Here is a 19,770-nt window from a genome sequence, read left to right as displayed (position 1 = left end):
CTCTCAAATATTGTTCACAAATCTGTCAAAATCTGTGTTAGTGAGCACTTCTCCTTTGCTGAGATAATCCATCCACCTCACAGGTGTGGTATCTCAAGATGCTGATCAGACAGCATGGGTATTGCACAGGCGTGCCTTAGGCTGGCCACAATAAAAGGACACTCGAAAATGTGCAGTTCCATCACGCAGCACAATGCCACAGATGTTGCAAGTTTTGAGGGAACGTGCAGTTGGCATGCTGACTGCAGGAATGTCCACCAGAGCTGTTGCCCATGAATTGAATGTTCATTTCTATACCATAAGCCATCTCCAATGGTGTTTCAGAGAGTTTGGCAGTACATCCAACCGGCCTCACAACAGCAGACCACGTGTAACCACACCAGCCCAGGACCTCCACATCCAGCATCTTCACCTCCAAGATCGTCTGAGACCAGCCACCCGGACAGCTGCTGCAGCAATCGGTTTGCATAACCAAAGAATTTCTGCACAAGCTGTCTGGAACCGTCTCAGGGAAGCTCATCTGCATGCTCATCGTCCTCATCGGGGTTTCGACCTGACTGCAACTTCGCACAGCCATTGAAGAGGAGTGGACCACAATCAACAACCTGATCAACTCTATGGGAAGGAGATGTGTTGAACCGCGTGAGGCAAATGTTGGTCACACGAGATACTGACTGGTTTCCAGACTCCCCCAATACAGTGAAACTGCACATTTTCGAGTGTCCTTTTATTGTGGCCAGCCTAAGGCACGCCTGTGTAATACCCATGCTGTCTGATCAGCATCTTGATATGCCACACCTGTGAAGTGGATAGATTATCTCAAAGCAGAAGTGCTCACTAACACAGATTTTTTTGACAGATTTGTGAACAATATTTGAGAGAAATAGGCTTTTTGTGTACATCACACAGCTTTTCATACTTTCACATTTGAGGAACCACTTTTTAAAGATGTACTTACACAACATGCTGTTAGAAGCCCATTAAAGAGGTTTAAAAGAAATAACAACACTTAAGTCTTAATTGCATCAGCACCTTTAGGCTCATGACGTCTCTGCCAGTTATCAAATGTTCTCCGCCAGGGTTAGATTTCCAACTTAACCCCAAGTCTGTAGAGGACTTAGAGAATCACTCTGTAATGCCCTGAAAAACTACAGGTGTGACTATCAGCACTTACTTCAGTTATAATGAAGCCCTTTGAGAGGCTGCAGCACTTAATGACTCCCCAGACACCTCACATTTACATACCAGGCCCACGCAGACATGGACAAGGCCATCATTTACCGGCTCTGTCCTCTATGGAGGCCAGGACACATGACGGCCTAATGACACACTCCTTATCAGTGGTTACAAAGTTTCATTGGTGGATGTGCTGCACTGCGAATCAAACTCAAAGGCACATATCTTATGTACTGCACAATCGCCACCCCATTCCTGTAGAAACAAATGACAGGTAGCTACTTTAGAAAATCCTGGAGGATTCTTCTTTGAACATTCACACGGTAAAGTGAAGAAAATATTTTAATTTAATTGTCAACAGATCAAGAAAAGGTTTTACCCTGGCTGAATATTACAGTCACTAACTTTATTGGGGAAAGCGGGGTGAGTTGAGCCAGAGACATGACAGTAATGTCTCCAACTAAAATATGTACTTATATTTTAGGATGTGGTGCATCCCCAGGAATAATCACTTTGGATCTAAAATAAACTGTTTTTAAAATATGACTTTCCAGAAAAAATTGTCTCTTGGCTTAAGGGAGAGAATAACTTGAGCCACATGGGAGTGAGGGACATCGATGTCATTTCGTCGTGCCTACTCAAAACATCAATTCGCATTTCATTGCACTTAGATCGTGAAACATTGAAGCTAGATTTTTGATATGTCTCCTAGTTCTTTCATATCAATATATCACCTTAAAGTCATCCTTTTGATCGTTATGTCCCATCCGACGTACCTCTTCCACTACTCAGTCCAAATCCACAAGAGGAGTTAAAGCCTTGTGTATCTTACATTTATAGAAGCATGGCATGATGGTTTCTGGTTGAGAATTTAAAAAAAAAAAATCACATTGAAGGGCAAAAAAAACAATGACCAATTTTGTCTATCGTTGCCGAGAAACAAGTGGTGGCTCAACTTCCCCACAGGCTCAAATCAACTCGCTCTCACCTTTGTTTTTTTTAGTGTGCAGACATCAATATCCAAACATTATGCCTTACCACATATTATTATATATTTTAATATGTTGTTCCAGCACTAAATAATTTATAAATATTAATACTTTAAGAGTAAATAGACTGATTACAGACTCAAAATTTTACAACTTGATATAAAAAGAAACAAGGATCAATGTAGGATTAAAATATATAAATAAAATCAATATTATGTAGCAAGTTCATCTTCAAACGCTGGATTTTTTCAGGAGATTTTAAGTAACTTTACTTGTATATACCAGGCATTAAATTTATGGCAATTAAAAAATAATGTGAATCATGTTGCGTCTACCTTTAACGGGTTTGATCAGGCATTTCTATAAAAGCCAGAGTAAAGCATTATTCAAAAACTTGACTTTTAGATGCTGCAGATTACACAGATCAAGTAGCTTTACGTCCTCCATTTGGTAGAACTGCACATGAGGTTGTAGTTGATTTGAGGTAGCATCATGGGGCTGCACTGGACCAACAGGCTACAGTCAAGTGATGACAAGGTCTTTATAATGCTGTAGTGGGTGGTCCTCAATGTATTTCTTTATATACCAACAGGAGACATGAGCCTTGAGGTTTTCCTCAACAAGAAAGTCCATGGCAGCCTGTAATAAGAACAATAAATTCATAAAAACATCTATTATATGACAGACTGATGCCTGAGAAGCTTAACTCTTACCTGTGACAGCAGTGCAGCAACACCTTGGCCCCTAAATGTGTCCGGTACATACGTTGACATTAGATCCACCTCCTTCTCGCCGGTGAATCTGTAGTGCAGCACCGCACAGTCATGGGCCCCTGTGGACAAAGGACACGAAAGACTTTGCATCAAATTTTAAATTACTGTCATCCCAAAGGAGAGTATGACACACAGTGGTAGTTTACAGATGTGAAGAGCCAGCTGGAGGCATTAGGCATAATGCAGCTGCTTATGGGAATCACCGACAGCAAGTGGACCCCAAAATAAACAAATTAAATATGTAAATTTAACTGTTTACTTTGAGTTATTCAATTTATTGAATAAAAACTAGGGTATTTGTGTTATATTTGTAGAAATTCTCTTAACATCCCGACAGCAATCAATAAATCAAGTTCTCTGACACATAAATAAATAAAATCTGGTATATGTGGCTGTTGCAGGACTAATAACCACAGCGGGGGCCAACCTACCTGCCTACCTACACTCACTGTGCATGAAAAGGTAATTTTGGGGGGAGTGGCTTTGGAGGGAGGACTGAAAGGAGGGTTGGGATTTTTTCAGTTCTACATACTTTAAGAATCTAGCTGTCTCCTGCTAGTGTAACCAACCCCAGCTTTAATTAATCTGTATGAGGCCCAAAAAAAGCCTTTTACCAGCCCTAGATTATCCATTTATTTGAGATTATGAACACCAAACTCCCTCCAAAAATACCCATATTTAGGTAACAACCACTTGTCTGGTTACGGCGGCCCAATAGCCAAAAAATTTACTAAAATGTTTTATTTTTGCTGATAATATGATTGCAGAACTGTTGGGAGGCTAAATACAAATCGTATAACGATTGGCGAACGAAAGTCATTCATATCATATGCAAAATTTGCCCTCGGGTAAAGGAACATTAAATTACTAGATTTATAAATGGAGTTCTGCTCCGCATTCTCTAGCGACATCCAGCAGGCCGCGAGTGGACCCCGGGCTCGCATACAGAATCTTCCCCGGCACCGGAGCGTCAGTCCCGGTTCTCTCTGCTTACCAGCACCGCTGCCAGGATTAACGGTGAAGCGCTGGTTCTGTCGATCATGTTTCACCATTAAACTGAAGCCGGAGCTCAGCGCACTGAAGGCGGCCGGATAACCATTCACTCGGAGAGTTAACGCGGTGACTCTGGAAAACATTTTAAAGCCTATTTATACATGCAAAGTCCACGCAATACTGAGCAGTGTGTAGTAGTAATTGTAAAGACCGTCCACTAAGAGGCGCCACATGCACACAGGAGAATAATTAACTGTTTTATGACCTTTAATGACCTCTACAGTACAGGTATACTTGGGTTTAAATTACAATTAATTATAAGTCACTGTGAAGGAAATGTTCATGTGTAATTTGATATTAATTATAGAGAAAATATTCAGTCATTATCCCTCTAAAAATGTATTCCAGTTAACTGCAAAGAGTCCATCCATCCATCCACCGTCAACTGCTTATCACATAGAAACCAGTCACACTCACACCTAAGGACAATTTAGAGTCACCAATCAACCCAGTCCGTATGTCTTTGGACGGTGGGAGGAAGTCGGGGCACAGGGGGGGGGACCCACGCAGACACGGGGAGAACATGCAAACTCCACACAGAAAGGCCGGAGCAACCAGGGTTTGAACCCACGACCTTCTTTCTGTGAGGCCACAGCGGTCTCCAGGACCACCGTGCCGGCTCGCCCAGAGTCTACAGGCAAGCATACATTTAAAATTTAAATAATACATGAATATTTACTTTGCTTTAAAATATTATTATATACACACTATGCTAATACTAATACTATGGCAAATTTCAGCACATGTGTCCTGGTGCCAGCAATAAACTGTTATTTTAACCAAACATAAAAAATATGTAATAAAAACAAATGATAAAACATATATTTTTTAAAAACTTTACATGACTAGAGCTTAGACATAGATACTTTTATTTGTAGTCTACATGTTATCAACTCCACAAATACAAGAACGGAAACAAACCTTTCTTGACATTATTGACTGTTTTTAAGTAAATTGTGCAATCTGGGGATAATTTTATGTATGTTAACCTGTAAAATAAACAAAAATGATTCTTTCTGATGGATAAACAATGAAAAATAAACATAAATATACATATGAGTTGTCCTTTGGATGTTAACACAACAGCATGTTCTTCGTAGGCGAAATGCTCTGTACACATTTTAACACCATATTCCTGTCAATACATTTAAGATCAACACTCAAATGGTTTAAATACAATCTGTGGGTTCACATTGATCGACCCAAACAACAGATTATCAGTATTAGTTTTAGATTGCCTGCAACATTTACACTGATCTGTTTCACCTTCACCACGTCATAAATATCCTCCAGTTATTACGTCGACGGCTGCAGCGCTACACTTTATCAGAGGCTGCTGCAGTGTTGTTCACTCCTGCAGCCATCACAGAAAAGAACACATTAGGGAAGAAGGATCTGGTGTAGATGGCCACCTTGGGGAGCGAGGGAGCAATCACCACCTCTTTCCTCTTGCTGTTTAAAGTCTTCACGATCTCAGCAGCTGCCTCATCTGGAGAAACGCCAAAGGGTTTCCTAGTGTACAGCACTGCAAAGAGCAAGAGAGAGAGAGAGGCGAGAATATAGAGAGTAAATATGGCAAATAATATGTTTTTTACTTCTTTAAGTTCTAAAAACTCAGCCTAACTACTCTTGACCTTAACCAAAACATTTGCTTAAGTACAAGTGCGAGTTTGAGGTACTTTATTTTATACTTAACTGCATTTCGGTGGCAAATATTGTTCTTTTTACTCCACTACATTTGTTTAACAGCTGCAGTGACTTTGTAGATCATAAAACATGTGATCAGATTATAAAATATGCAGTTATATAGATTAAAGTACCCAACAGTACATAAAGTTGTTCAAATTTACTCTACCTTGACAACATTAAAATGCTTCTTATTCTAATACTGTAAAACCCAATAATATGGGTATGGGTATGAATGCAGGACTACTTTTTCCATTGTTGTATTACTACTCTTACCTAATAAATAAAATTTCAATTTATTAGTGGATCACCCCTTAAGATGCAGCATCTTGTTTTTTTAAGTAAAAAAGATCTCCAATACTTTGTCCCATGTTTGTATTGCAATCCAACAAACAAAGATAAAATGCAAAGAAATCGACATAATAGTTATAACTGAGCCTAAAGGTTGGGTATCAGGAGTCGAATTCAGCCCTTTCCATTACAGTTTGTATTAATCAGTTAATTAAATGACCAGAAGGAAATTTGCACTCAGTAAGCCTACAGCTTCTGGGGCCCCTGGTGATCGGGTCAGAATCCAGACACAATGAAAAACACTGGCGCTACTGACAGCATGAAAAATTTGCCTTTGTGGTGGTTTAGAAAAAGGTCACAAATAATTCATCCTCTGGGCCAAAAATATCCACAGGATGGAAATAAAATCTGCCCGTTAACATTTCAAAGAAGTGCTGGTGATGTGAAAATAGGTCACGATGATCAATCTGAATCCTCCTCTCGGGACCATGAATACACAGTCCACATCATCAGGGCAGTCCGAGCTGCAGTTGCTTGAACTTTTTCCTGGTTTCCTCTGATTGTACTCACGTGACCAGATGGACCTGGAGGACGCTGCCTCTGTGTTGTCAGACGCCGAGTGACTGATGAAGGTGTGGTTGATGGTGCTGACGGAGATGCCGTACTCCTCCACTTCAGCTCTCAGGCAGTCAAAAAAAGCCTGAACTGCGTGTTTAGAGGCTGCATCTGGAAAAACACGCAAAGTGAAAACACCTTAATGACCCTCCACTCCTGATAGGTGTCTACAGCTATCTACACGCATCTACAAAGCATCGGTATAAATACTTTCAACACATAAGATCAGCACTGAAAACATTATTAGCCTCTACCAACCTCTGCATGTGCCAATGGGGAGTTTTGCTGTTTGCTTGTTTTTGTTTTCTTTGCCTATCATGTACATTACAGTTATTGTTTTTATTATATAAATATCCTATATATTTGTCTTTAGTGTATAAAATGTTTTGTATCATTGAAATTTCCTGTTTCGTGTCTAAATAAATGGAATGCTAACATGCTCACAATAACAATATGCTGATGTGAAGCAGGTATGTTTAGCATATTCACTATCTTAGTTTAGCATGTTAACATGCTTACATAAAGCAATAAACACAATATATCCATTCATTGCTTTGCAAATGATGCACAAATCTATATGCCTGTAAAGTCAGTCCCTGCTTAACTGTCTCTGTCTCTGAAAGTAAGACTGAGGTTGTTGGGGATTTAAGTTCTTGTGTAGATGCTCTTGGTACTTTAGGAACGTATAGTCGTCCATTTACCAAGAATCTAGGTGTGATCTTCGACAGTGCTTTTAAATTTGAAAAACAGATTAGTTCTGTTTCAGCTGAGACTGTTGGCTAAAGTCAAGCCCTACCTGCCATGCAAAGACTTTGAAAGAGTAATCCATGCATTTATATTGTCTTGACTAGACTACTGTAATTCTTTTTATGTTGCAGTGGATCAGTAATCTCTGCATCGGTTAGTCCCGAATGCAGCAGCTCGACTTCTAACTGGAACTAAAAGGCGTGAGCACATTACCCCTGTTTTAGCTTCGCTCTACTGGCTTCCTATCCGCTTTAGGATTGATTTTAAGATCTGTCTTTAAAATTTTAATTTTAAATGAGTTGTCACCTTCTTATTTATCAGAACTTTTACACTTTTACAGCCTTTTCAGTAGCTGCTCCTAATCTTTGGAACACTTTACCTGTTGAAATAAGAATTGCTCGAACTGCTGACGCTTTCAGATCCTTGCTAAAGACCTATCTCTATTCATAGGCCTTCAAACAGAGTTGATATGTCATTGTTATTATATATATAAAATATATTACTGTTATTGTTGTGTATATTTGTTATGTATTCTGAACCTGGAAAGCACTTTGGTCAGCTGGGTTGTTTTTAAATGTGCTATATAAATAAGAAAAAAAGAAAGTTCTGCTGAGGCTGATGGATTTTGCAGGTATTTGGTCATAAACCAAAATATTGGACACATTTTAACCTGATGACAGCGCTAGATGAAAAGCCAAACTGATTACAGTTCCTCCTGAGGGGGGACCTGTGTACCAAATTTCATAACAATCCATGCACTAGTTGTTGAGACATTTCACTCCAAACCCCAAATCTGAACTTCATAGTGGGGCTAGAAGAAAAGTCAGGGGATCCCCAAAGCCAGAGGAACATGCTCCTACTGTGGCTAAAAATGTGGTCTTAGCAGTAAACAGCTACCAGGCCATTTGTCTCGTTTACTTAAAGGGTTTAATGTGCAGTAAATATACTTAAATTTCAGACTTAATTAGAGATTGATAGACTGATGTTAATACATGTTTTATGCAGGAGCAGCTGAAAGAAGAGTTAAAAAATATCCCTTCATGAGCCCCCGAACTCACATGCACTGCGAAAAGGCACAGCTATCTTCCCTTGGATGCTGCTGACGAGGAGCAGGTGGCCGGTTCTCCTGGAGATCATGGAGGGCAGCAAGCCTGAAACAGAAATGTTCAACAAACTGCAGAGCAAGAACAAGCAAGCAACAGAAGAAATGTGACAACACTTAATCACATTTCCGCAGACTGGAATTTAATTCAGTACACTTTCATCGTCTACCTTTGGCCAGCGTGGCCGGTCCAAAGTAGTTGTTGTCCATTAGTAGCTTGTCCATCTCCAGAGACAGGCTCTGTGCGGGTGCTTTAACCTTCATGCTGCTGTTGAGGATGAGAATATCCAGGCAGCCGTAACACTCCAGGATCTCTTCGATCGCCTCAGGCATGCTGTCCATATCTCCAAAATCCAGCAGCACCAGCTTGGAGGGAAACGTCTGAGCAGGAGAAACAGTGATGACAAGCAGGTCAGTGGTGGTGGAAAGTTTGGAAGTACTTGAGTACATCCATTTTATGGTACTTTATTCTTTTTCTCCATTACATTTCTTTGTCATAATCAAGTTTAACATTTAAAATATGATACACACTTTTAAGTTTCGAGCACCATCAGACTGGAATGATTTGCCAAACTCACTCTGACTTATTTTCATGACTTTAACTTTGTTTATTTTATTTTATTTTATTTGTGTAGATGACACTTGTAACAGAGATGTAGTGTGTGTGGTTTGGGATTGTGTGATAGTCTTTGTGTGTATGTTGATTGTTTTGTGTCGTTTAGATTATATAATTTATTATCATTACTATTATTTATGTATTTATTTTTAGTTTACTTGACTGTTAATTTACATGTTTTTGTGTCTGAACACCAACTTGAAAGTGAGATGTTGCATCTGAATAGGTTTATCCCTTAAATTAAACTAAACAAATATAAACTTATAACATACTCGGTAAGGCAAATTCCTTTGTTTTTGTTGTTCACTGAAGACATTTGGGTTTAAGATCAAAAGATGAGACAAGAGTTCAGAATTTCAGCTCTGATTTCGTGGTATTCACTTCTAGATGTGTTAAACAACTCAGGACATATCACCCTTTGTTTGAACCCACCCATTTTTTCAAGTGAGCAAAACTATTGGAACGTGTGACTGACAGATGGTTCTTGTTGCCCAGGTGTTGCCTTTTAGGTTGATTTTCCAAACATTAAATAGCTCTGCATGACTAGTCTAAGTTTTCATCAAACCTATAAAGACTGCATTTCCTGTTAAAGAGGATAAACCAACATGAAGACCAGAGAGCTGTCTATGGAAGAAAAGCAAGCCATTGTCAAGCTGAGATAAGAAGGGAAATCGACCAGAGCCATTGGACAAACACTGGGCAGAGCAAGCACAACAATTTGGAACGTCCTGAAAAAGAAAGAAACTACTGGTGTACTGAGCAACAGACGTCCAACAGGTCGGCCAAGGAAAACAACAGTAGTTGATGACAGAAATATGGTGAGAGCTGTGAAGAAAACCCCCAAAACATCAGTAAGTGACATCAGCAACGACCTCCACAGTGCAGGGTGAAGGTATCACAATCCACTGTTGGAAGAAGACTCAGAGAGCAGAAATATAGAGGCCACACCACAAGATGCAAAGTACAGAGATGAGCCGCAAAAGTTGTGGAACACAATCTTATGGACTGATGAGACCAAGATTAATCTCTACCAAAGTGATGGAAAGGCCAAAGTGTGTAGAAAGAAAGGAACTGCTTATGATCCGAAGCATACAAGCTCATCTGTGAAGCACGGTGGAGGTGATGTCATGGCTTGGGCCTGCATGGCTGCTTCTGGATCAGGCTCATTAATATTTATTGATGATGTAACTGATGATGGTCGCAGCAGAATGAATTCAGAAGTGGACAGAAACATTTTGTCTGCTAATTTACAGAGAAATGCATTGAAACTTATCAGGAGGAAGCAGCAGGACAATGACCCAAAGCACACTGCCAACAAAACAAAGGACTTCATCAGGGGGAAAAAGGTTTTAGACTGGCCAAGTCAATCAGCTGACCTTAACCCAATAGAAAATGCATTTCACCTCCTTAAGAGGAGACTGAAGGGAGAAACACCCCGAAACAAACAAGAACTGAAAGAAGCTGCGGTAAAAGCCTGCAATAGCATCACAAATGAAGAATGCAACAGTTTGGTGATGTCGATGGGTCGCAGGCTTGAGGAGGTTATTACAAGCAAGGGTTATGCTCCCAAATATTAAATGTTATTTACTTTAAGATTATTTGTTCCATTACTTTTGCTCACCTAAGAATGCTGTGGTCTAATACAGACGGTGGTGTGTCCTGAGTTGTTTAACACATCTAGATGTGAATACCAGGAAATAAAAGCTGAAATTCTGAACTCTTGTCTCATACTCATCTTTTGATCTTAAACCCAAATGTCTTCAGTGAACAACAAAAAGTAATTTGCCTTACCGTTCCAATACTTTTGGAGGGGACTATACAATGCATGGTAAAAGACTTAACTAGTGGTTTCAAATATTTTAGATTTGTTTAGTTCCAGCAGAGACATTTAGCCTTTAAGCATCTCACATGGTTTCATTTAAATAACTTAAATTTCAACAAAATATCAAAGATTTGAGAAAAGTCCAACATTTTAATATAAATTTGTGTCAGAAAGTCTTCTTTCCTCTCCCATTAATCATCTCATGACCCATCAAATCTGATTGTCCATACTGTGATTTTAAGTCTGTCCTGAAAGGGATGGTTCCTCTGATGTTTCTTCCATTGTTTTCCCCTATTAAAGAGTTTTTAGTTCTTCCTTGAAAGGGAGTCACCTTTGGACTATATAAATAAAAATGGACTGGACTTGTAACTTGTTGGATGGGCCCGACCTCTGGGTTGGGAACCATTTACCTAATAGCTAACCATCTATAAAGTAGTTAAAACCAGCTCCACCTTGAGCAGCTACAACAGTAAAATGCTTGCCTTTGCAACATTGATGCATCAGTATTAACAATCTAATAATGTGATATATAATTAGGGGAGACCAGGTATGGTTGTAACAATATTTGCTTCAGCAACTATAACTCGCTGAATTTTGTAGCCAGAGTTCTCAAACTTTTATACCAAGTACAGTATTAGTGTGTAAATTTATCTATAGAATAAACTTACTTAACAGTATACTTAATAAATACTACTAAAATGTACCTAATTAAATATCATTTCTGTACATCCTTAGGTCTAACTTATGTCTAAGAGGTGTGTGTCTGTGTGTGCCAATGTGTGTATATTCTTGATCAGTCAGTGCTTGAAGAGGGCCGGTACCACCCTGTCAGCCATTGTTTAGCTCGCTGCATTAGCTTAGTGGTTTGAAATTAGAAAGGAAAAAATGCATCACCTGTTACCTAAAAAACTACATTACAATCTAATATTTATCAAACAATTGTATCTGCAACTGTGTAGATACTAAACAAAATATAGTCTTGGTCAGAAAATTTACTTTCTTACCTCCAAAATAATTTTTTTCTCTATATATTCTGAATGTACCTGTTTCCAGACTTGATAACCACCGTGCCTGATCGGGGAGGAAGTAGGTAAATGATTACCTCACTCCTGTCTTATCTCTTATTGGTGGAATTGGTGTGGTTACAACTCTCCCCATATTACAACCATACCTGGCCTTGCCATCTATCAAGTAAGGCACAAATGAATCTGTCAGCCACCATTGACTTTTCCTGTTTCAGTGCTGATATACTTACAACAGTCGGGTCCGAGGCGTTTGCCAAATCATCCGCAAGTTCCTCAAGTTTCTCCCAGCTTTTCCCGCAGAGGATCAGCCTCGCGCCTCCTTTGTGAAACACACCTGCACATTCTTCATTGAGAAAATCCATAAAACAAAAAACAAAAGCTGTAAACAAGACATAAAATAACTGCAAAATCAAATGGATGACCGTAACACCTTATGTTACCTTTTCCAAGACCAGACAAAGCGTCGGTTATAACCACCACCTTATTGCGTACAGATGTTTTGGACAACAGGCTGATAACCACACCATAAAGGTAGAAAAATCCAGCTGTCAGCACGACTACCAATGGCACCAGGAGAACAGTGGTGGTCCATACTGAGTCCATCTCCTGGAGGATATCCTGAAAAATGTTTTCTATTTATATTAAATATGCAGAATTGAAATAAAAACTTAATCTTTCTGCTTGCATTAAAGGAATAGTCTGACATTCTGGGAAATAGGTTCATTTGCTTTTTTTTTTTTTTTGGAAAGTTAGATCAGAAGATTGATTCCACTACCGTATCTGTAGAAGGCTTCAGTCAGCAGCCGGTTAACTTAGCTTAGCATAAAGACTGGAAACAGGGGGAAACAGCTAGCCTGGCTGTGTCTGAAGGTAATAAACCTCTAAAGCTCATTAACGTTATATCTCCTTGTTGGTAGGTGGATTTTGTCATCTTTTGACAGAGCCAGGCTAGCTGTTTCCCCCTGTTTCCAGTCTTTGTGCTAAGCTACGCTAACTGGCTGCCGGCTGTAGCTGCCGATTTACCGTACAAAAGTGAGAATGGTGTCAATATTCTCATCTAAATCTTGGGAAGAAAGCAAATAATCATATTTCCCTAATCCTATTCCTTAAAAAAAGGATCAACAAAACAAGTTATAAACCACCAGTGTTGATGGTCATGGAGGTTGTGGTTATCTAACAAGTTTTCTTGTTAAAGCATGTTCAAAGATTTAAACATACTTTTTAGATGCAAAATGATTTCTCTGATGATGCAGATGAGATGGGATGGAATATCAAAAGACCATTTAAGGTCTAGTGAACATGATTTACGTGAAAAAGGAGCGTTTCATACCCAAAAGCTCTCCGGCTCCGTAACATTGGAATCCATCTCACCCTCTACAACCATTTTTTAATCTAACTACTCTTACAACTCTGAAATAAAAACAGAGAAGACATTTTTTAACCATGTTTGTCCATTAGTCATCAAAACGAAATGATTAATACCACATTTTTAATAAAAGATATATGGGATTTTACTGGATATACACATACTTGGATATTTCAATAATTTATATGTATATAAAATATACAGTCAGTGATTCATGAAGTAAAACAGTGTCGTAACATCCAGCATGAAGTGAAGGCATGTTCAGAAACTCTGAAGTAAAACTTTTGCAAACGTTGTGTGCAGCAGCAATAAAACCTTAATGTTAAACTTTCAAATTATGCTTTTTAACTTTTAAAACATAGTTTAAACTTTCTAAACATACGTCCAACCTTTTAGATCTTAGTTTCAATTTCATAGATTGTGAATGTGATTATATCTAAGACATGGATACTACTGGGGCCCAAGAGGTAGAGGGTCAATAGGCCTCTGTGTGAAGTGCCTGTTAACATTTCTTGTTGGAAAATCAATCAACGACCACAAAGACACACAAAACGACCACAAAGAGGCCCAAAATTACAAAAAAGAGGTGCAAAACAACCACAAAGAGGCCCAAAATGACTAAAAATAGGTATACAACAACCACAAAGACAAACAAAATGACTGAAAAGAGAGATGCAACAACATGAAGGGGACACAAAACAACCACAAAGACAAAAAAACAACCACAAAAGATATAAAACAACCACAAAGAGAGACAGTGACTACAAGGAGGCCCCGAGTGACTGATAGATGTCAAACAACCACAAAGACACACAAAATGACCACAAAAAGATGTAAAACAGCCGTAAAGAGACACATAATGACTACAAAGAGAGATTCAACATCGACATCAAGGGGACACAAAATGACTGAAAAGGGACACAAAACAACCACAAAGACAAACAAAACGACCACAAAAAGATGGAAAAACCTCTAAGTGACACATTGACTACAAAGAGGCCCCAAGCCACTGAAAAGAGATGCAAAACAACCATAAAAACAAACAAAACGACCACAAAAAAGATGTAATACAACCACAAAGAAAAAAAGTCACTAACAAAAAACGTTTGTGCTCTTGCTCCCATGTAGGAGTGCTGGGGGGCCTTTTACATGTCTGTGCCCAGAGGCCTGTTGTCTGGTGTTTGGGTTACAGAGCAGCTTTGAAAATCAGCTTGTAATCTTTCCTTTAAACAAAGTGTGATCTCTTAGAAACCACTTGACAAGGCCAGTTTTTTGTCATCCGTCAGTCGCATGTTCTAGTTGTGTCCAACTGGGAGTCTGAAGATAACCTTTCAGTTTAGGTTCACCAAGCCAAGCACCAGCTGTTTTTCTGAAGAAGGGGCCTCTAAATATAAACTGCCCTAGAAATAGATACTGTATCTCTCACAAAGGCTCAGTGTCGCAGAGTACTAGCACATTATTCCAAGTCAAGAGTTGCATAAACACAATCAAAAATGTAATATTACATACAGAAACAAAGCTTGTTTTATTGTCCAGCAGCTGACTGGAATACAATTAAACATAATAGATAAAATTAAAGTGTCACTGCACCTTGCACAAGTGATTAAATCAAAGAAAGCTGGTAATTTCTGACTGACCTCTTTACTGCAATGAAGGAATTAGCAGCCAACACTTACTGCTTCTCGGGCCTCTGCAGGTGTTCTGGACTTTATTCCTCTCCTGAGGAGCTGCACGCCTCAGCAGTTCATTCACAGAGCTCCTCCGACATGACAGCCGACCGGCCTGCCAGAGCAATACTTCAGGATTTGAGCTCTTTTAATAGCAGCACAGCTGAGTCAGTTATTTTCCATGCATGTTGTCAACATGTTATGTTTAGAATGACAGGCAGGGAGGGCAGATGGCCGTGTTTCCATTGGCTGGGGTAGAACTTCTTTTAGGCAACATCTGTGACGTACAATACATTGCAAAGAAAACTTATACTGCACATAAATATACATAAACACATACAGTCATATAGTGGAAACAGATTCAAGAACAGAAGCTTTACCAAGAGTCATGCATCATGCAGGGATCTATATGTTGAGCAGGCGTAGTTGTGTTGAGGTTAACATGTGTGTGACTAAAATCAATAAATTAAAGTGAACATTTCTATACATGACTTACCTATGTGATGGGTTATTTTACATATTGTTCATATCGTTGACCATTGCAGTCATGTCTGTGTGATGGCTTTCTGGTTTATTGTGAATTTTTCCCAAACATAGTGTAACAAAAGAGCAATTAATTGATGCTACAAAACACTATTTCTTTAGCAGGACAAAGCCAAACGCCTCCCCCACACTGGCGCGGTAGAGTTGAAGGTAAAGCAAGGTGAATTTAAGTCAAAATTTCACACTCCTTCTCAGAGTCATAACATCAGCTATCAGTGTGACTTAAACTTCCCTAGGACTTTACTATCTCTGATTTCTATTGCAAATAAATGAATCTGCTTAGAAATCATAGAAAAAACTTCAGAACTTGCCTGAGAATCATCACGTTTTCCAGACTTCTTCAGTATCAAAGTACACCAGTGATCTATATATTAAAGAGTACAGTGCAAACAAGAACTGCTAATAGCTAATTCAATGTACATTTAATCGTTCCAATTTGACAAAATTGAAAAAACATGGCTTTAGTCTGGCTTTATCATTAATCATCCTCAGTTATCTCCAAAACTTGATTACCTCTCCCATTTCTGTTTCTGTGCCCTGATTCATATGCTTATAAACACTTTAATTTTGCCAGAGGTCTAACTGTATACGTAACCTGCATGTGTAGAGGTGCACCAAGTTTATTTATGCGGCAGAGTTTTTGCATGCCACAGGCAGACTGTGTGTAATTACTAATAGTCAGGAAACTTTTGTTTACTAAGAATCTGTTATTTCAACTTCAACTGTTTTATTCCTTCTGTTCATCATATATTAGTTTTAAGCAGGTGGTGGAAGAAGCACTTGGATCCTAAGTAATATTAGTAATACCACAATTTAAAAATGCTCTGTACAGTAAAGTGCTAAAATACTATTATCAAAATCTACATAAAGTATCAAAAGTTAGATTACTCATTATGCCGAATGGCTCTTTTCAGAGTGCTAAATATTACATATACTGAACAAAATTATAAATGCAACACTTTTGTTTAGGCCCCCATTCATCATAAGCTGAACTCAAAGATCTAAGACTTTCTCTATGTACATAAAAGGCCAATTTCTCTCAGATATTGTTCACAAATCTTTCAAAATCTGTGTCAGTGAGCACTTCTGCTTTGAGATAATCCTACCACCTCACTGGTGTGGCATATCAAGATGCTGATCAGACAGTATATATACACTGTTCAGAAAAATGAAGGGAACACTTAAACAACACAATGTAACTCCAAGTCAATCACACTCCTGTGAAATCAAACTGTCCACTTAGGAAGCAACACTGATTGACAATCAATTTCAAATGCTGTTGTGCAAATGGAATAGACGACAGGTGGAAATTACAGGCAATTAGCAAGACACCCCCAATAAAGGAGTGGTTCTGCAGGTGGTGACCACAGACCACTTCTCAGTTCCTATGCTTCATGGCTGATGTTTTGGTCACTTTTGAATGCTGGCGGTGCTTTCACTCTAGTGGTAGCATGAGACGGAGTCTACAACCCACACAAGTGGCTCAGGTACTGCAGCTCATCCAGGACGGCACATCAATGCGAGCTGTGGCAAGAAAGTTTGCTGTGTCTGTCAGCGTAGTGTCCAGAGCACAGAGGAGCTACCAGGAGACAGGCCAGTACATCAGGAGACGTGGAGGAGGCTGTAGGAGGGCAACAACCCAGCAGCAGGACCGCTACCTAAGCCTTTGTGCAAGGAGGAGCAGGAGGAGCACTACCAGAGCCCTGCAAAATGACCTCCAGCAGGCCACAAATGTGCATGTGTCTGCTCAAACGGTCAGAAACAGACTGGTGGTACGAGGGCCCGACGTCCACAGGTGGGGGTTGTGCTTACAGCCCAACACCGTGCAGGACGTTTGGCGTTTGCCAGAGAACACCAAGATTGGCAAGTTTGTGCTCTTCACAGATGAAAGCAGGTTCACACTGAGCACATGTGACAGACGTGACAGAGTCTGGAGACGCCGTGGAGAACGTTCTGCTGCCTGCAACCTCCAGCATGACCGGTTTGGCGGTGGGTCAGTAATGGTGTGGGGTGGCATTTCTTTGGGGGGCCGCACAGCCCTACATGTGCTCACCAGAGGTAGCCTGACTGCCATTAGGTACTGAGATGAGATCCTCAGACCCCTTGTGAGACCATATGCTGGTGCGGTTGGCCCTGGGTTCCTCCTAATGCGAGACAATGCTAGACCTCATGTGGCTGGAGTGTGTCAGCAGTTCCTGCAAGAGGAAGACATTCATGCTATGGACTGGCCCGCCCGTTCCCCAGACCTGAATCCAGTTGAGCACATCTGGGACATCATGTCTCGCTCCATCCACCAACGCCACGTTGCACCACAGACTGTCCAAGAGTTGGCTTTAAGATGCTTTAGTCCAGGTCTGGGAGGAGATCCCTCAGGAGACCATCCGCCACCTCATCAGGAGCCCAGGTGTTGTAGGGAGGTCATACAGGCACGTGGAGGCCACACACACTACTGAGCCTCATTTTGACTTGTTTTAAGGACATTACATCACAGTTGGATCGGCCTGTAGTGTGGTTTTCCACTTTGATTTTGAGTGTGACTCCAAATCCAGACCTCCATGGGTTGATAAATTTGATTTCCATTGATAACTTCTGTGTGATTTTGTTGTCAGCACATTCAACTATGTAAAGAAAGGAGTATTTAATGAGATTATTTCATTCATTCAGATCTAGGATGTGTTATTTTAGTGTTCCCTTTATTTTTTTGAGCAGTGTATAGTGCAGGATTGTTATCACTAATACATTAATATGTAAGCAGCTTTTTAATATTGTAGCTAAATTTAACTTCTCACACAGAGCTGAGTAGTCTCATCTACCGCAATGTAATATATTTTATTTGTTTAATCTTAATCTGCAAAGTACCAAGTAAATATATCCGACCTCAAACTTGATAAATGTGGTTTTATAATGATATAAATACATTTCTCAAAGATAACAACACAAACATTAAATTATGAAACTTTATGCCAATCACATTTTACTAAATGAGTAAAGAACATTAATTAGCTTAGCATGATAAGACATTTCTCACTTACACAAATACAATTAGTGTAGAGTTATTGAATCACACATTTCACCAAGTATGCAGACATTAATAAAACAATTATACATTTACAAAACATATAAGGTTATCTATTGCACCTCCAAAACAAATTCTTGGAAGTTTTACTAGCTTGTTATGCTACAGTGACTTCCTGTTTACATAGTTGAGTGCTCTTGATTGTGCAGCAGCAGATGGTTTCTAGCAGCATACATTGATAAAGTCTAAGCTGGTGTAGTAAATCAATAGTTTGAGAAAGGAAGAACATAACACCCAAATTTATAATGAATTTATGAATTGCTGCTGCAACACAATCCTGTTGGTATAGAGGTGTGTGTGTGTGTGTGTGTGTGTGTGTGTGTGTGTGTGTGTGTGTGTGTGAGAAGAAATGAAAGGCTCGAAAATTCTGTCAATCAAGTTAAAAAAAATAAGATAGCGTGACCGGATGTTGGTGTCCTCACAATAAAAGCATGTTTTTTTCCAACTCGGTAACTTTTTTCAACCTTTATTGAACCTCTGTAACAGACATAAAAAAAGGCGTAATTACATTCATATCAAGTCATCCATACAAAATTAACTGAGCGAGGTATACAGTTTGACAGTTTGAATAAATAAATTTTAAAAAAAGTAGGGAAATTAAAATAAAACAAGAATAATTGAAATGAAGGGACACCGAAATTGTCATTCAGGGATTAGATCATGTAGGTGTTCATAGAAATGTAGGGCCTTTTTCATTTTGCAACTCTTCAGTGATTTATTATATAGTAATACAATAAATTAGAAAAGCATTTAATATGGGGGACGTCTTTAGAAATTGACATTTGTGCATAATATATTTTGCCAATATAATCAGAATGCTGAAAACATAGTGTGGTAGTTTACTTTGTTTATTCTGAAAATTCTTCAACATGCTCATTATTTAAAACCCAGATGTCTCAAATATCAATTATTTGTTTTTACAAAAACATAATTACATTAGTATTATTTTTATGCTCTTTTTTAAAGCATCGTTCATCTTGCTGCACTATTTTTTATGTATTAATTGTTTGATACCATATTATTAATTGGTGTGCACGTCCCAGTATTGCCTTACATTTTTAGGATTTGTTTGTGGAGCTACAGCGATTAGTGGGTTAATCAAATTGCAATTGACAGAAAACTGCAACTAAAAATGTATATTATTATTATTAATAATAATAATAATAATTGATTCATAATTTCAGTCATTTTTCAAGCAAAATTTCAAAACATTTTCTGACTTT

The 19,770-nt window shown here is 39.0% G+C and overlaps 2 protein-coding genes across 2 annotated transcripts; both read right to left on the bottom strand.

The window, feature by feature from the left end:
* Window positions 1-1,505: 1,505 nt before the first annotated feature.
* LOC123967517 (protein NATD1-like) lies at window positions 1,506-4,117 on the bottom strand. Its single transcript, XM_046043639.1, has 3 exons — window positions 3,933-4,117; window positions 2,879-2,997; window positions 1,506-2,804 (listed from the first exon to the last, which is right to left on the bottom strand). The coding sequence occupies exons 1-3, from the start codon at window positions 4,072-4,074 to the stop codon at window positions 2,688-2,690; spliced, it is 378 nt and encodes a 125-aa protein (XP_045899595.1). The 5' UTR covers window positions 4,075-4,117; the 3' UTR covers window positions 1,506-2,687.
* A 726-nt stretch (window positions 4,118-4,843) lies between these two features.
* LOC123966615 (dehydrogenase/reductase SDR family member 7C-B-like) lies at window positions 4,844-15,042 on the bottom strand. The gene is made up of 7 exons (XM_046042759.1): window positions 14,938-15,042; window positions 12,336-12,513; window positions 12,126-12,238; window positions 8,603-8,813; window positions 8,389-8,481; window positions 6,539-6,694; window positions 4,844-5,516 (listed from the first exon to the last, which is right to left on the bottom strand). The coding sequence occupies exons 2-7, from the start codon at window positions 12,496-12,498 to the stop codon at window positions 5,308-5,310; spliced, it is 945 nt and encodes a 314-aa protein (XP_045898715.1). The 5' UTR covers window positions 12,499-12,513; window positions 14,938-15,042; the 3' UTR covers window positions 4,844-5,307.
* Between the last annotated feature and the right edge of the window lie 4,728 nt (window positions 15,043-19,770).

The sequence above is a fragment of the Micropterus dolomieu genome, linkage group LG02 (assembly GCF_021292245.1).
Source record: "Micropterus dolomieu isolate WLL.071019.BEF.003 ecotype Adirondacks linkage group LG02, ASM2129224v1, whole genome shotgun sequence".
Classification (NCBI taxonomy): Eukaryota; Metazoa; Chordata; class Actinopteri; order Centrarchiformes; family Centrarchidae; genus Micropterus; species Micropterus dolomieu.
Note: the sequence above shows the minus strand (reverse complement) of the source record. Positions and strands in the feature narration are given on the sequence as shown.

Coding starts and splice junctions, on each gene's coding strand:
- LOC123967517 (XM_046043639.1), bottom strand. CDS start 4,074: ATGTTTTCCAGAGTCACCGCGTTAACTCTCCGAGTGAATGGTTATCCG. Junction 2,998..3,932: donor TAATCCTGGCAGCGGTGCTG/GTAAGCAGAGAG, acceptor CTTTGTCCACAG/GGGCCCATGACTGTGCGGTG. Junction 2,805..2,878: donor TTGCTGCACTGCTGTCACAG/GTAAGAGTTAAG, acceptor TTCTTATTACAG/GCTGCCATGGACTTTCTTGT.
- LOC123966615 (XM_046042759.1), bottom strand. CDS start 12,498: ATGGACTCAGTATGGACCACCACTGTTCTCCTGGTGCCATTGGTAGTC. Junction 12,239..12,335: donor TTTGTCTGGTCTTGGAAAAG/GTAACATAAGGT, acceptor TTCTCAATGAAG/AATGTGCAGGTGTGTTTCAC. Junction 5,517..6,538: donor CTCCAGGTCCATCTGGTCAC/GTGAGTACAATC, acceptor TGCTCTTTGCAG/TGCTGTACACTAGGAAACCC.